Raw genomic sequence first — 16450 nt, 5'->3', positions numbered from 1 at the left:
ATGCTTTTAAAAGGTTTGAATCCATACAGAAGTAAACTAATGCTTGACACGCTTTCTCACCCTCTTTCTTCAGACTGAATATTGTGACAGTGTTTCAGATGTTAGAAAAGGGACTCAAAGAGCCACATTTTTACAATTTAACAACAGTGCCCACCTAAGCTACATCTATCACGGGCTACAGCAGCAGAAACCAACTTGTAGGATGCAACGCTCACTAGACGCGGAAGCATCTGTGTCACAAAAAGAAGAAAACAATCAACACAAGTAAGTTTTGCAAATAGAAAAACATTTGTTTGCTTTACTTAGCAGTACTTAAACCTTAAAAAATGCTTAAAAAAAAAAAGGTAAGTAGTTATCAATTTACAGACTCTACAATCAATAATAGCAATGAAAATAAATTACAGTTACATGTCTGATTGCACAAAAATCAAACGTCTGATTTCATACTTTCCTCATTTTCAGTCTGTCTGGTGACACACGTGTTGCCAAAAACGCTTTTAACTACACAACGAGCAGCAAACGAGTCGCTTGACAAAAGATCGCAATGAGTGAAACACATTTTTGTTCTTTCAACATGTGCACACCTGACATGGACCTGTGTTTAAGAAAAAAACAACACACCAGAGCAGCTGAATAAAAATAATAGGATAAACAATTCCCGACAGGAGATAAAAATCTATCTCTTCCATGGAAGCTTTGCAGGTCATTAAATACCAATAATACCCCCCCAGGACAGATCTGGAAGAGGTCACTGACGTCTTCTGGATAAGAGAACCAGTCTCGCTCTTCAGTCAAAGACAGAAAAAGACATTTAGAAGTAGTAAAAAAAATTAAAATAAAATAAAAAAAAACATCTAAAGGACCTCAATCTTCCTGATCTGGGTCTGCAAAAGGTTTATGAGCATCGGCTTCTTACAGAGACCGAAAAGATTTTTCTTTAGTGGGCAGTTTTACATTGAGTGTGGATATTAGCTTATAGCAGTCAAATTGAGTCTACAGCTGCAGCTCAGGTCTATGTCCATGAATGGAGTCTTTGTAAAGCTGTACTAATCCCCATAATTATCTGTACTTTTGAACCAAAAACTAATGTCTGCATGGAAACACGTACATGTTGAGGTTTACCGGGTTTTTCCACATTCACCATATGCAAGCATGCAGCAGTTGCTTATCAACTCTAAACAAAGTACAGAAGAAGTTGTAGAACGCCCAATTTGTTCTGCAGGTTTTATGTCACCAAACAAATAAAAGTTCTCATCCACGATCCCGTTACATGAAAAGTTAAACAACTCTCAGTCCAAATCCACAAATGAGCAGCAGTCTTGGTGATCTGCATGTGTCTGATTTATTTGAAAAGGACTTGCTTAATCAGATTCTCAAAATCTGATCTATAACTTAACATCTGTTAACAACATATTACAAATTGACTTAAACTGAGGGCTCACGGCTCCTGATTTCATCTCACATGATACTGACACAAATGAGGGTTTAGCCGGAAACATCCATGGATCACAGGGGGAAAAGACAGATTTACCTGGCTTCAGTAGCCAAAACTGAAGCCAGGTTGCGCCCATTAATCTGTCAGCCAAAGACAAAATGTGAGTGGGTCACCGCTGCAGAGAACAATGTGGGGCAGAAAAGCAGAGCTGCGGCAGATGATGTAAACAACAGCCACACATACTTCTTTCTAATGTAACATAATATTTGCAGAACATTGTGTTTTCAGGTCAAAACATCTTGAATCTGGCAGTTAATTGTTCACAGAGCTCATGCTCATCACAGGCTTGGAAAACTGTAAACCCCCCCCCCCCCCCCCAAAAAAAAAAACCTAGATCATATCTACATGACAAGTTAAAGCTTTTTTTTATTATTTACTTGGATATTATTTTGATTTTAAATCATACTTAAAAGCAAATCACATCCAATGTTCATTTTACGAATCATGCCCCTGAAGTTCCAGATGCCTCGAGATTTTTTCACCAAAGACAATAAAACAATTCGTTTCTCCTCACAACAAAATACGTGTATCGTTCAGAAAAATTATAAACATTAAACGTAAAACGCAGAGAATATTAATGTGGAATCACAGGCTTCTGATTCGATGTAAACTGACATTGACAGAAAACCCGCCACAGACGGCTGAAATCGAACAGAATTATGGCTGCTTGTGAAAACAAAACCAAATTCTTCTGGGCAGAGAAGAAACTGAGACGTCTACCAGCTGTGGTGCATCTAAAAGTGTGTTTAACATGACGTTATCTGTCACCTACATGGCCTAAATGGCTGATATGCGTTTTGTTTTCCCATCAAGCCATTTCCTACATTCTATTCCAACATAATAAATAAAAAAAGAACCTACAGCATGGCTGTAAGAAAAGAAAAGTTTAGATAAGGAAGAGCTCACATCTCTGCCCCATCACAACCAACGCATCTTCTTTTTTCTTTTTTTTTTTTTTACTTTCCAAAACAAACAGCACTTGCCTCAGTCTGTAGTTTGGAGCGAGCGTGCGGACCCGCTGCTGGGAGGGCGGCTACACACAGCAAAGTCTATGACAGCTGCCCAGAGCGAGGACCGGCTCCTCCACTACACCACGTACTGGTGGTTGCTGCCGTAGTTTGACGTGTAGGCCTGCCTGCTGTACTGGAAGTGGTCGGTCAGCACGTTGTTCCAGTTGTGCTGCTGCTCTAAGCCGTGAGGGAAAGGCACTGACCCGTTGGCGTGGATCTTCTCCAGCGCCGGGTTGTCAAAGGACACCGTGTCCTGCTTGGTGCTCGGCAGCAGCTTCTTCTGTACGTTAGCATCATACTTGGCCTGAAGACAGAGGAAACGAACAAGTGGATTTTCAGTGACTGAGTATCTTGAGCTCAACAGATGAACAACATCAAAATCTACATTAGAGTCAGTCTGAATTGAAGCTCTTGCTTTATTTTCACCTTCCTACATTACAACCAGACCAACTGACATCAAATTGCCCTGATGACTCACCTTGTTGTAGAGGAAGACCCCAACAATGGCCGTCATCATACCAAGAACATTTGTGAGGGTGACTGGATTGCGCAACATGAACAAAGATATGCTAATGACCATGATCCTCTTTGTGGCGTTGGCGACAGCGTAGCTGAGCGGGCTGACGAGGTTAAGAACACTGAAGGCGATGACATTCTGGGCAAAGTTGCAGAAGCCGCTGATGAGTAGGAGAACTAAAGTACCCGTCGAATCCGAGATGTCCGACTAAAAGGAAAGCAGTCATGTCAGATGTCGCTCACAATCATAAGATGCAAGTAGTGCAAATGTGAAACCCTTAAGTGCTCTTCTTGATACTCACCAGGTCTCCGTTCACTAGAAACACAGAGAGGTCCACCAGAACCCATGTGGGTACCATGAAGATCACAGCGTTAAAGCCCAGGATGTTGAGCAGCCTCAGGTGGTGAATCCTGGTGTCACGCAACACCTTTAAGAGGGAAAAGCGATCCTTCACATATAGTTGCTCTAACGGAACAATGTGTGGTGTTTTTCTTCATGCATTCACTGTCACTTCAATGGTTTCACGAGGTGGGCTGAAATCACATGCTGCGTACCAACAACATGAGGATCGTTTACCTTTTTGGAGAAGATGTTCTGCAGAGAAAAGCAAAGCGTGGCAGCCAGGGCACTGATTAATCCTAAAACATCAAAGGAGAGCTCAGTCGCGGTGGCCAGCAGCACTCCACCAATGATGGGGATGAGCGATATGTAAACCTACAACAAGATACACAGAGACCGAGAAGGCAGAGTTAGACGAAACAGAACATTTCTATCAATTACTCAGGACCTTTCCTGTAGTGTTTTCCCAACTTAAAATGTGAGGCTGCACCTATCTTGGATTTACTCGACTCGTGCACCGAGTCAGATAATCATTTCAATAGTTAATAAATCGTTACTTTTTTCAAGCAAACATTCTCAAGCTTTAAATGGGTGATCATTTTCCTCTTGTGATTCATATCTCACTTCTAAATATGTATTAAATTGAATATTTCCAGTGGTAAAAACAGCATGACAAGTGGAGATAAAAAGGCATGACACACTGGAAGCTTATTTCTACTGGGAAGCACAGTGGAGAGGCAGCTGTTTTTGCCATCTTGGAGCACGGATGCCCTAAAATTATTACGTGAACAATTAAAAAAGTGCACAAGGACGAAAAGTAATTAAGCTGAGAAGATGTTGGAGGATGCAAAAAGACAATGACCTAAAGCAAACCAACAATAAAACTTCTGAAAGAGGAAAAATTCATGTTTCGTAATTGTTGAAGAAGTCTCACTAAAAGCAACGGGAGACATTTGACAGAGGCTTCAAAAAGTTCCCTTTTTCTAGCCCGCAACAGTGAGCGCCTATTCAACTGTGTGTTTTATTAGTTTAGTCAGATTACGCCTGTAATTCTGACCCAATAAAGATCTGAGCACATTCGGAGCAATCACAGCAGAATTCCTGATGAATACAAAAGGCTCCACAAAACAACTCCACATCATCATAAACCGGACTTGTGGAACAAATGGTGACCGAATTTGTGGAACTTTAGTTTTGAATTGCAAAGAGTGGATTATTTTCTGCTAAACTGGCAGAAAAACCACCTACTATCACATGAGAAACTGTAGATATTTTCCAAAGGCCACAGGACAGCTGCAGTTTATCAAGAGCAAACTAAAAGCTGGCAGGCGACATGTGCCAACAACTCTGATGAGAGACACTGAGCTGCTGGAGAGACTTTCTTTCTACGAAATATATATAAAAAAGAAATGTAATGAAAGATACTCAGGGTAAGAAGTAGTTAAAGTTTTTATTTTCTCATACTGTTTATTAATGCATGCAGTTGTCAATAACAAGTCATTTAATCTAAGATGTAAACTGTAAAATAAAAAAGGGGAAATTGTTAGAGCCCTACTAAGATGAATAAGAATATAAGTAGGCCTCAAAAGTTTGTCTGATTTTACAAAGTTATGCATTGTTCTAACAAAACCAAGTCATTGTGATGGTGGGGGTGTTTAAAATATGCAGCACAAAAGAGGTTAGAAGCTGCGAGGTCCCATTTCCAGCCCTAAAGTCTGTGTAATCCAAGCAACCACACTTACACCTCTGGAAGAAATATGTAAATCCTAAAAACTATTAAGAAACTGCGTCAAAAAACTATCCGAACGCGACACGTGCCGAGACGAAACTGCATTTACAACATGTAAAAAAAACTGGCATCTGAAAGCAACACCTACAGATGTGAGATTTATTGGCATGTTGGACGGTGAGAAAGGACCTGAATTCGTGATGAAACCCACTCACTGTGAAACTGAGAAAACACAGCACTAAATACTGAATTCCAATTCAAATCCTCTCTTTGCTAGATTTATCAACTTAAGTTGTTTCATTTGCACCAAAAACAGGGAAACAAAAACAGAAATGAGGTCAAATGTGTTAATTGTTAACTCAGCTGCCCAAGTTGAAGCAGAACACCTCAGGCCCTTTAAACCGCTCTGATGGTTGATGATTAAACAGCATTCACAACAAGGAAGCAGCTCCCGGTAGCAACGTGTCGACTTTAAAGATGTACAAGGTTATCGTCCATCTATATCCCATAAAAGCCCATCCACTTATTGTTTTAATGTGACAAGTGCACAGTGGCAGACACTCCTTAACACGAAGAGACGTTTTTTCTCTTTTTGCATCTCACTTCAGGAGATGCGCCTTATGTCAATCTGAAAAGTGATAAGCTGGAATCTAAACAGATGGGTTTGAGGAGTCATATTTTCCAGTGCTCTTGTATTACTCTGAGGTGTGTCCAGAATTGTTGCCCGGCACGCAAACACCAGTTGAAAAAGAGTGTAAAGTAAGTGAACTGGGAAGAATACACGCAGCTCTGAGTTACAATAACTGTGCTATTTCAGTGACTCTGACTTCTCATGCGCTTTATTAAACTTCAGGTTTCTTAACTGCACAGTTTGAGCATACGGCTGCTCAAACAGGATCCCTGCTCACACACTGACACACCCTCAGCACACACTCTGTCCGAGGACCCATCCTGTCTGAACACTGAACTGTAAAGTAAACATGACGAGCTGATGCTAGACCCACAAGTCTCCTTATTGGCAAACACTGACTGTAAAATGTACCTTCATCAGAATGGAAAATTCTGGAGCATTTCTGAGCTGCCAAAATGTGGAACATTTGCTGCGTCAGCAGCGGTTATGGACAGTCGCAAATAAAGAGTCTCTAATCCCAAACATGGAGACTTTGCTGTCAGCTGCACACACAGTAAAGTTTACGTAAGCAACTGTGAGCTGTGTTTCAGAAAAGGAACTTCCTGTGTCCCCAATTTTACTTGGAGAGCCTGACATAAGAGAAGAAGTGGCTCGCTTCCTTACTTCAAATGAGTTGGAAGCCAAATAAAAAGAAAGCAAAGAAGTGTGCATTTCTTTAAACCCTAATTTCATTTGAAAACAATAGAAAGGTTAAAACTGAGATGTTTAACTGTTTTTTTTTTGTTTTTTTTTATAAATGCAGCAACTAATTTTAAAGATTGTATATAAAAGATGCAAGTGTCGCTCTGTGTTGCATCATCTCTCATTTTAGCAGCACTCTGTTTGGGTTTTAAGTGTTTGATTACTGAAAAGATAAATTCCTGTAATAAGAAAACAAAATCTTTTCCCGTTACTACTTGATGTGAGATTTTTATAGAAGATTTAAATAGCTGAATTGATCTGTTTGGGTCATTTTTTCATAGTTTCATAGTGAACCAAATGTTTTCACTTTGTAGCGTATTGAGGGTGCAGGAAGGTCAGCATTTAGGCTCTTTTCAAACAGAGCTATGTTGTTGTAATATGTGCAGAATGTGCAGAATTAAAAGCCTTCCTCTGAAAAAGACGGCATCTGGATGGCCACTTGTGATCCTCCATAACCAGCTTGTATTGTTCAGCATCTATGGTTCCTGTACAAATGTGCAAGTTATCCGCACAATGTTCAGTAATACAGACATCAGCATTTTTTCAGTATTAATTTGGAAAAAACGTATCTAATTTTTCCACATTATTGCTTCCCTTACATCTTAACTTGCATTTGTGAATGCAGCAACAAACTGTGTTCACCGATGATGGTTTTCAGAGATGATACTCAGTCAAGTGCCTGTCACTAAGCACCACCCGAGTGCCAAAGATCCCACCTATTTAACACTGGTTTTCTGCTTGTCTCGAGTATAAAGACCTCTATAAATTCTCTGAGTCTTGTAATGGTATTAAACATGATAACTAACTCAATAGCCCCAAAGTTTTTGTATTGTTACAATGAGAAAGGTTGTTTTAAAATAGTTGAACTATTTCCCTGCACAGTCTTTCACAGAATGAATGAACAGAATCATCAACAATACACTCGGCCTCCCCGGGATGTGCTTTTTACTCTGTACCCGATAGCGGACATGTAGACATTTAGCTTTGTTAGTTGCGAGATGCACCAAAAGATGTCCTTTTTATTTGTTTTATTTTAGTGTATTTGAAGAATATATATGCAATATTATATTTCAATTAGAATTAATCAAGTATTTTTTGCATAAAATTTGATTCTACTTTGAACCGACAGATTAATGTTGAACTACCGGTTCAAATTCCTCTGCGTACATCTTTGCTCATCTCGGTCAGAGAGTTATGAGGCAACTTAGAAAACTGAGGTGAATGAAAAGTTGGTCTTCCTCCTCCCTCCCACAAACGTCTCATCAGTGTCAGCGACAAAAACCCCTGCACACGGACGTAATATGAGAAGCGGTGCAGGCACAGTGGGCTTCTGTGCCACATCACCACTGCTGAGTCTCAGACACAGACCGACACAGAGTGGGTATTGTGCTGTGCTTTATGTGTTGAACCCACTCACCCTTGTTGTTTGCTTCTCCCTCATGATAATCCTCGATAACAGCACAACCCATATTGGCATCGTGGCTTTAACTGTGAAAGTGACAAAAACAAGAAGGGACAATGTCAGTTTGAAAATGACAGAAACTTACAGCAGCAGGTAGACGGTAAAAGACTGAAGTTTGGAAGAATGACGTGCTTCTACGTCAGAACCAGGCCCACAACTATGTCCAACGCTACACGTGTCAGTCAGGGCTTCACACGCCCCTAATTTTAGCACTGACTGATGTGCCATTCATTTTACCCCGAGGTGTGTATACAACAAAGCATTGCTCAATAGTGCCGTGACACAAAGTGCTTAATAGGATCAAGACACATTTTCAGAAACAGATGAGCTAATCGTTCAAGTAGAATTAGGAATTTATAGGTTAAACGGAAATGACTGCTGTGGCTCCCAAAGTGGTCACTCAGTCTCTCTTAAACAAGACTTCTAAATGTCTACTTGCACACAGCTGAAACACATGCCATGGGGGACAAATTAACAATACAATTTACTTTAATCTGTTTAAAACTCATTTGGTACATCAGGTTTTACTGTTCAGTTTCACAGAAGAGCTCACTTTTAATTTGCTGTATAAACTGAGGGAACACTTATTGAGAGACACCTCTCACTACAACATGAAACATATAATAAGAACAGAGGACTCCCATCCTTAAAAAAAACATAACATTGAAGTTCAAATAACACATCTGTAGAACAGCTTTAACAAATTTTCCTTGAATGACACATTGGACTGACAACCAGATACAACGATTCAAACAGTCCAGGAAAACTAGATGCAAGAAATGTATACGCAACTACAGGCGTCAGTGGAGAGTGTAATCCACGACCACAGAGGGATTTAAGTATGAATAACATGGAAGAAGTGGTTCCAAAAATGCCACCAAACATTTACAACAAGAGTTGTAAAAGGAGAAAATAAACTTTAGTTCTACTAGTGTGAGTTGAGATAAACTATTCTTAGATCTTAGTTTATTTAGGGACAACAAGTGCCTGCAGCTTGGCCATGTTCAAAAATAAATATCTGTCAGGGGGTTTGTGGGAAATCTAAACTCTTTACTTCTACAAAAGGCAAGCAAGACAAAGATCATTCCGATGTTATGCATTGTGGTGTAGCGTTTACTTCTGCAGACCTCAGAAGGAGAAGCGCTGCCTTCGTACAAGCGACGAGGAATCAAAATACACAGCCTTGAAGTCGTAGTATAAAACTGTGCTTTACAGGTCAAATTCTTGCGTCTGGTCCCCCTGCCTTGAGATGAACTTTGTAACATTCATACGTGTCAAGGTCCCTGAAAATTTTAAAGTATGCTCCCTGATCTGACCCTGCGATTGTTTCGATTCCTTGTCTTCTTGCTGTTAAACTGCACTGGATTACACTAAAACTTTTCCATTTTTTGACTTTATCATAACTAAGTGAGGCAGACAAAAAGACAGCGTTAAATTAACACGTTTTTACAAAAAAATTTAGTTGTCTACAGTAACTGGAAATTCTGGTAATTCATGTACCCTCTCCATTTCTGAGTAGGGTGAACTTTTAACAACACTCCATTCATATAAGGGCTGTAATTATCAAAATACAAATTCACATTATATAAAAAACAAGTCAAATATGATCTTTACATCTTCACCTTATGATTTGCAAGTATCTCCATATTTTCTCATGTCAATATAAAACTAATCCTGAGTGCCAATTCAGCTAGTAAAATTACCCCATATTTAACAAAATAGTGATAACACATGACTGCTAAACATAATCCAACTTTAATATTATTGTGAGATGGGGCCAATCAGCATAGTTAGTATCTGAATCTGTTCTTGATCACATGTAAACATCGTTCATTTGTTGTTTTTCCTTCTTCCCTCACTGAACCGTATACAATAACAGAATAGTTTAACTTTATTAAATTTATCATAGTTTCTCCATATAGCTATCCTAATGAAGAAAAAAATCGGTAACAAGGTTCTATGATCCAATTTTATGTGATGGCCTGAGATTAAAATTGGGAGACTTGACCCGGTTTGCAATACAGACCTGGTTCAGTGTCGGACCCTGCCCACTGACGTTGTACATCAGATTAAATCTAGTTAGCTCGCAAGCTAACAGCTGCCTATTACTCTTAAAGGGGACACTAAATCAGGTTACTTTGCAGTTAAAAGGCTCAGTGTAAGATAATTAGTCTCACGAGTCTCGTGTTTACGACCTACAAGAATCAACAGGCCCTTAAGCTATCTAAATATCCACGTAGACAGTTTATCAGCATTAGCTGCAAAGCTAACAACAGCTGACGGTACGGACACATCATCAAGTTACCCAGACTGCCGGAATCCAGGTGGCGGAGCAGAATTACCCAAAATGAACACAGAGCTGCCATACTCACCAGTGTGCGCATACGAAACGGGCACTTTCCATATGCTGAAATGAGCCGATACGGATGCGAAGTATTTTCCGAAAGCTAAAGGCAGGATGTACCACCGGTAGTACCTGCTCGGTAGTTCTGTTTTTGGGACTCCCCATGCCCGCAGTAGCGGCGGTAAGAAGACCACGATAGAGAGGATGTGGAAGAGAGAAACTGTGACCGGGTAGGGGAATCCATTGAGGATGATTTTGTTGACAATGTTGCCTCCCGAGCTAACCGTGTACCAAAACACACAGAGCACAGCTATCCGGATCCCATCCTTGACCGGGGTCCGATCCACCGCAGCCATCTTCCACCGCGGAGTGACGAGTCACCGGCGGTATGTCTGGTTGCACAAGGGGGAGGGGCCAGCGTTTTATCGTCACTACACATCCGGCAAAACTTTCAAAATATGACAACCACGCGTTTATTTGCTATAAACCGCTGCAATTAAGATTACATGCTCTGTCTTGGGGTTTCTGTTATAATTGGCTTTGTTCTTAGAATGATGTATTCATATTCTCTATTTTTCTAATTAACCTATGTTCCTATCTTGTTCACTCTGCTTATACTACGCAACGTATGTCCTTAAATGGTCCAAGACTTTAAGATAGCATAACTGAACTATGTAACTGGGACAGATTAAGCTTCTCTATCTTGTCAGATAGATCTGTTACATTAGATACATGCCTGAAACAACACTCACACGTTGTTTATCACATCCCAAGAACATGATGTGGACAGTCGTTGGCCTGTTCATGTCACTAATAACTGGCCAATTGCAGTGTGTAAATCTAACCTCTGTAAGATACATATGAACTATTTCAAGATTTCTCCGGCTCGTTCTTGGGTTTCCAATGAAAGTATCGGGCTAACAAACAAAGCAAACATTGATAAGATTACATTATTAAAATGGCTGCCACATTTTCTATTCACCACAGTGGTTTATCAAATCAGTTCTTTTGTCAGGGAGGAAAGTTATCCAAAAAAAGAGGGCAAAAAGAGGTTCTGTTTTGTCATTTGCACATACATATTATATCCTTTTACTCCTCAGTATCCTTGGAACTGCTGAGCTTTACGTCACTGTGAGAATTCACCATCTGTTTCCAGATAATCAGTATAAAAAGAAAGTACTGAAATAAAGGGAGTTCCTTCAAATACTTAAAGAAAAGACAATCACATAACCTTCAGCTTTTTTATTAACACATTAACATGTCCACTCAAAGGACTAGGTAGCAAATGTTTGTCTTCTGTGTTTGACTGAACACAAAAGGCTTATATCTGTACATTCACTAAGGCTCCGTCTTCAGGGAAAACGCAGGTTTCCATAAGGCAAACAATATCTAAAGGAATGCTATTAAGTACTTTATCCAGCATGTCAATTTGTTGTTTTAGTTCTCCCTGACAGTACGAAGATGCAAGCAGCAACATCTGCTCTGCTGTTCCAATTCGTGTTTTACAACTTATTCTATACAAAGGGAAAAGGCAAGTTAAAAACAAAATCCGTACATAATAACTGTGTCAACTTAAGATATTTTGTTCCTGCTTAAAGTACAGTATGTTGGTACATAACAGAGAAAACTGTGGACTATCACATCTGTATCACCAAACCAATTCTGAACAAAGAAATCTTACAAAAGATCATTTAAAGTAGCCTAAACATGTAAATAAATCTAAAAAAAAAACAAAAAAAACCCTGTGAATAAATATCATACATGTTAGCCACACATATTTATGAGCTTGCCAAGTTCTAGTTTAATTCCTTTTTTCCCCTTCCATCTTTCCAAAAACAACTGTTTTCAGGTGGATTTGTCGGATCTTTTTTGCTAAATGTCAACGTGAGGCAGGCAAGACGGGTAGTTTTTAAAGAGGTGCTCCTCACAGGACTAAGAGCTGTGAGAAACAGCGCACACTGGTGATTTGGATGGCTACTTGAATGCGAATGTCTCGTTCAAGGTGCATAATAAAAAGCAGGTCAGTAGTGGTTTCTGTTAGAAGTTTGCTCCAATCAAAAAACTTTTTTTAAATACATTTTAAATTAAAAGGTAATGCACTGTGAACTAAGCATGCTGGGAAGCAGGAAATTCACTGAAGGTGCATTTCAAAAAGCTTGAGGAGAGCATACGATTAACTTAAGATGAATAAAATGATTGGTGTTTTTTTTAACCAGCTCCCCCATAGAGCTGCTACTCTGTGTGCCTTTTAAATTACAGCTGTACATTTTTAAATGCCTGCAAGGATGGTCCAGAAAAAAAAGAAAAACAAACAAACAAACAAAGAAAAATGCATAGCCTTTCCCCCCCCTCACACAATGTTCACTGTGCCCCAACTCGCACTCACATAAGCAGCATATTTACTCAACTTTCAACAAAAGCACAGAACAGCAGCTTACATGTTGAAGAAGTGACCTCACACAGTTGTTCTGCTGCACAGTGACGGCAAATTCACGACTTCCAATAAGACAGCTGACCACAGTTTTCAATCCAGACAGACGTAGGGCAGTATGTTCAATCTGCTCTCATCCCCGTGTGGGTCCAAGGAGATGCACTCCGTCCAGTCGTACCAGTTACCTTTTGTGTCAAAACAACCATTAACCCCAGACCAATGCTGTGTGTGTAATCTATTCATGTCTTCACGGTTTATTTCTCTGCTAACTCCTGGTAATTCCTTGGGTGGGACGTCTGAAGCCAACATGTGCGTCTTCTTTACATCTTTATTCAAGTGTTCCTCTTTTTTGAAGAACTCTGTCATGAAGAAGTGTGCTCCGGGGGTGTGCGCACCTGAGGATGTCAGCACGTGGCTTTGCTGGCTGAGGTACGACTGGATGATATCGCTCCTTGACAACTCTTTCCAGTCTGTCTGTTGGAAGGGACTGGAGAGAGTCTGTGGGTTCTGCTTCAGCTGCTCAGACGACTGCAGTTCAGGTCTGTGGACAAGTGTGACCTCAGCCTCCTGGGAAGAGTCCTTATGACAGGAGGTTTTGATTTGTCCTGAAACAGGATCAAATGTGAGTCTTCTGTCTTTTAACCTGACTGGCTTGGTGCCATCTTCTACAGTCTGTCCATCTAAATTCACCACATAGTTTTTAGGCCTGTATTTGTGTTTTTTCCTCTTTCCCGTATTGCTAGCAGGACCTTCATCACCCAAACTGACTGCCTCACTGCAAGAGAAGGTGGCTGAGTTTTGAAGAGACTTACTGGAAGGCCTGCTCTGAGAATCCAAACCTGAATGGCACGAACCATCAGTCTGAATATCCTGAACACATAAACTGAAAGGAGACTCCCCCAGCCCAAGGGCTGGAGCTACAGTTTGTTTGACAACAGCATCATGCTTTGGAGTCTGAGGACTGTGCAAAGAACGGCGCGGGCTCCGCGGTTGACACTGCCCCCCAGAGGCAGCTTGTTCCTGCTTAGCTTGCTGTTGCAGAACAGATGATTTTAACAAAGAGGTGCTCGGAGGCTTGCTGTATCCTGGGGCACTTGAATGGGGTTTCACAGCATGAACAGGGATTTTACTTGGCTTGTTTTTGTCCAGAGGCTCACAAATCTCTCTGTCTAAAGAATGATGTGCACGAATATTTGTAACAATTTCTGGACTACCACCCAGTCCATTGGTTGGCAGCTGTTTCGAGCTCTGGATTTTAACATTAAGAGTGGTTTGGGGTACCTTGGCTGACAAGAGCTGTCCTTCCTTCTGTTCACCTTTACGTTTCCTGTGGCTTGGTTTTTCCGCTCTTGGGGAGCAGTTGTTGAAGTCGTTAATGTTCTTCAGCTCAGGGCCTGTTTTACCTGACGGTGGTGTTGCTGCTGGAGTGGAGATGCAAGGATGAACACTGCCGTTGGACCAGGATGCACCAGTAAGTCCTTTGGACAGCAACTCACCCTTCCCTGGCTCAATCAGATTCTGCCAGTTCCGAAGGAGCTTCTTTGCCCTTTTTGCAAGGTCCTCGTTCTTGGTTTTCTTTCGCACATCATTAATCAGCTTCCCAAGACGGGTTTCCTGCAAAGACGCGCAGCCAATGATTATTTCCAAAAGTGACCGGACTCCAGGAATTTTGGATTCAACCACATCGTATGTTGACTGAATATTCTATTATAACCTACCTCCAGTGCCTCTTTGGTGATAGGATACTTTTCCAAAAATGATATCACCTCCAGAACCACCACCATGTTGCGTATCTGCTGAGAGAACACAAAGAATACACATCACTGCCCACAAGGCTGTTGTACACACCGAACCGACACCAAGAACAAGTGATAAAGACGGATGTGGGGAGACACAGCATAAAACTACACGTAAACGTACTTCAAGTAAAACAGAAAAGAGCAGGAGTCTAGAAATTATGTAGGTAAAGAAGCATAAACCAACAATATTTGTATAAAGTTTGGTCATTATTAGCTCAGTTTTATTAGCAAACATGGTTCTAGCTCAGTTATAGGATGTTTTACTATGTTTAGTGTAAAAAAAAAAAAAAGTTTAAATCTAAACTTTCATATCACCTGTACTGTTTGATAAATGTATGTTTTTATTAAGCATTTAAGCGTTATGCATCTCAAAATAAGAGATAGATAGATACAGTTGTTTATAACAGGATGTTCCTAGTTATGATTGTGATCATTTATAAATTTATTCTTCCTCTGCTTAACAGGTCAAATACACCACAGAGGGAAAAAGAGAGGCTTTGAAAGGGTTGAGACATCATTTGACTAGACTTTCAAATCTGCACCTGTATGTCTACAGATTTCATGCCGATACTGGTTTCGGGTACAGTATGACAAACTGAGATAAGAGAAATGCAAATGTGTCATTTTATCCCATGAGAAGACAGAAAAGAATTGTCCTTAAATGTCTGTGAATGTTCATCGGGGTTAGTAAGCTCTGCATTATTGTGGAGTACCGTAACGTATCTGTGTGGATAGTTACTTTATGAATATGATGACAAAGGATTTCATCATGGTTTGCCAAGCCATACTGCTGTTCACTCGGAGAGTTAATTATTGGCATTACCAAGGTAACGCTGATGATATCCGGAAGCAAAAACCTTGGGGGAGTCCTAAGGTCATGTGATTAAAGCTCTGACAGCATCTATTTCCAAACTCATGCTCGTGTTTCCGAAGGTAGAAAATAATGTGCATAACTTTAGGTAATGGAATTGATGACATTTATAGTAAAGCCAGTCAGAGGTGTTGAACTGTGATATGTGGCTACTGCAGCACGGACCTTTCCTGTGCTGTTCCACAACAGTAATCTCAACACCCACAACATGTTAAATAAAGGCAGATATACTAAGGTGTATAAAGACTTGAGCTTTCTGGAAGGTGCCTCTGTTTAAGGTCTCTGCCACCACAGGACAGTTGTCAACAGATGTTTCCTCTACCAGGTTGTTCAGCATATTTTCAAACCTGATGCACCACACCAACGCATGCACAAATAAACTCACCTGGCTACATCATCTTTAGTCAAAAGCTGCCAGCTTCTGGGATCCTGGCATTAGTTCATATAGCTAGAAATAACTAGAAATGTTAGCCATCTAATTGGCGAGTAAATAACAACCGGTCGCACACTGCCTCCACTTTGTCAACCTTCTGAAGAGACCTCCGTCTGACTCCACCTTATTGTCTACCTTTCTCTGTCTAGTTCGGTCCTTTCAAAACTATCCGACATACTCACATTGCTCTGGCCGTCGATGGCCTGTAGCAGCCGGTCTCTCATCACCTGCGGGGTAGCTGTGGCCGCTGTCATCGCCGGGCAGTACCGCGGGTCAGGACGGACTCAGACAGCCGAATCCCCCGAAGAGGCGGTGGTGGGAAACCTGCCGACGCTCAGTGACCAGACGAATGATCTCGATGGAGGGCTGGCATCATGATTTATGATGCTTTTATTTTTGTTTTCGTTCCCCGACGTCGCCTGTTTGATAATGTGAACGGCGAGGACTGAATACCTTCTCCTGTAAACGGCTACCCCCTTCGGCTGGTAGCCTCCTCCCCCTCGGCCTTCTCATCTGGCTTTTTGTGAGGCGCTCGCGAAGAGCATGATGGGAGATTTTTACGTAACCATTGTCGGCTCGCGTCAACTACACGTGCTGTTCACGAGACACGATTGATACTGAATAACAAAAACAATAGAGGTTTTTAAT

The 16450-nt window shown here is 40.9% G+C and overlaps 2 protein-coding genes across 3 annotated transcripts; both read right to left on the bottom strand.

Moving 5' to 3' along the window:
* Positions 1-2426: 2426 nt before the first annotated feature.
* On the bottom strand, positions 2427-10670 carry slc35e1 (solute carrier family 35 member E1). The gene is made up of 6 exons (XM_072389276.1): positions 10297-10670; positions 7880-7950; positions 3599-3736; positions 3324-3449; positions 2984-3229; positions 2427-2809 (listed from the first exon to the last, which is right to left on the bottom strand). The coding sequence occupies exons 1-6, from the start codon at positions 10622-10624 to the stop codon at positions 2582-2584; spliced, it is 1137 nt and encodes a 378-aa protein (XP_072245377.1). The 5' UTR covers positions 10625-10670; the 3' UTR covers positions 2427-2581.
* An 827-nt stretch (positions 10671-11497) lies between these two features.
* On the bottom strand, positions 11498-16347 carry LOC140311760 (mediator of RNA polymerase II transcription subunit 26-like). 2 transcript variants are annotated; one of them, XM_072389265.1, is made up of 3 exons: positions 15985-16347; positions 14418-14495; positions 11498-14313 (listed from the first exon to the last, which is right to left on the bottom strand). In XM_072389265.1, the coding sequence occupies exons 1-3, from the start codon at positions 16054-16056 to the stop codon at positions 12793-12795; spliced, it is 1671 nt and encodes a 556-aa protein (XP_072245366.1). In that variant the 5' UTR covers positions 16057-16347; the 3' UTR covers positions 11498-12792. The 2 variants fall into 2 exon arrangements, with proteins under 2 accessions (XP_072245366.1, XP_072245367.1); XM_072389266.1 differs by having other exon boundaries at positions 14418-14492; positions 15985-16346.
* Between the last annotated feature and the right edge of the window lie 103 nt (positions 16348-16450).

Source organism: Leuresthes tenuis, unplaced genomic scaffold (genome assembly GCF_036924035.1).
Source record: "Leuresthes tenuis unplaced genomic scaffold, fLeuTen1.0.hap1 SCAF_7, whole genome shotgun sequence".
Lineage (NCBI taxonomy): Eukaryota > Metazoa > Chordata > Actinopteri > Atheriniformes > Atherinopsidae > Leuresthes > Leuresthes tenuis.
Note: the sequence above shows the minus strand (reverse complement) of the source record. Positions and strands in the feature narration are given on the sequence as shown.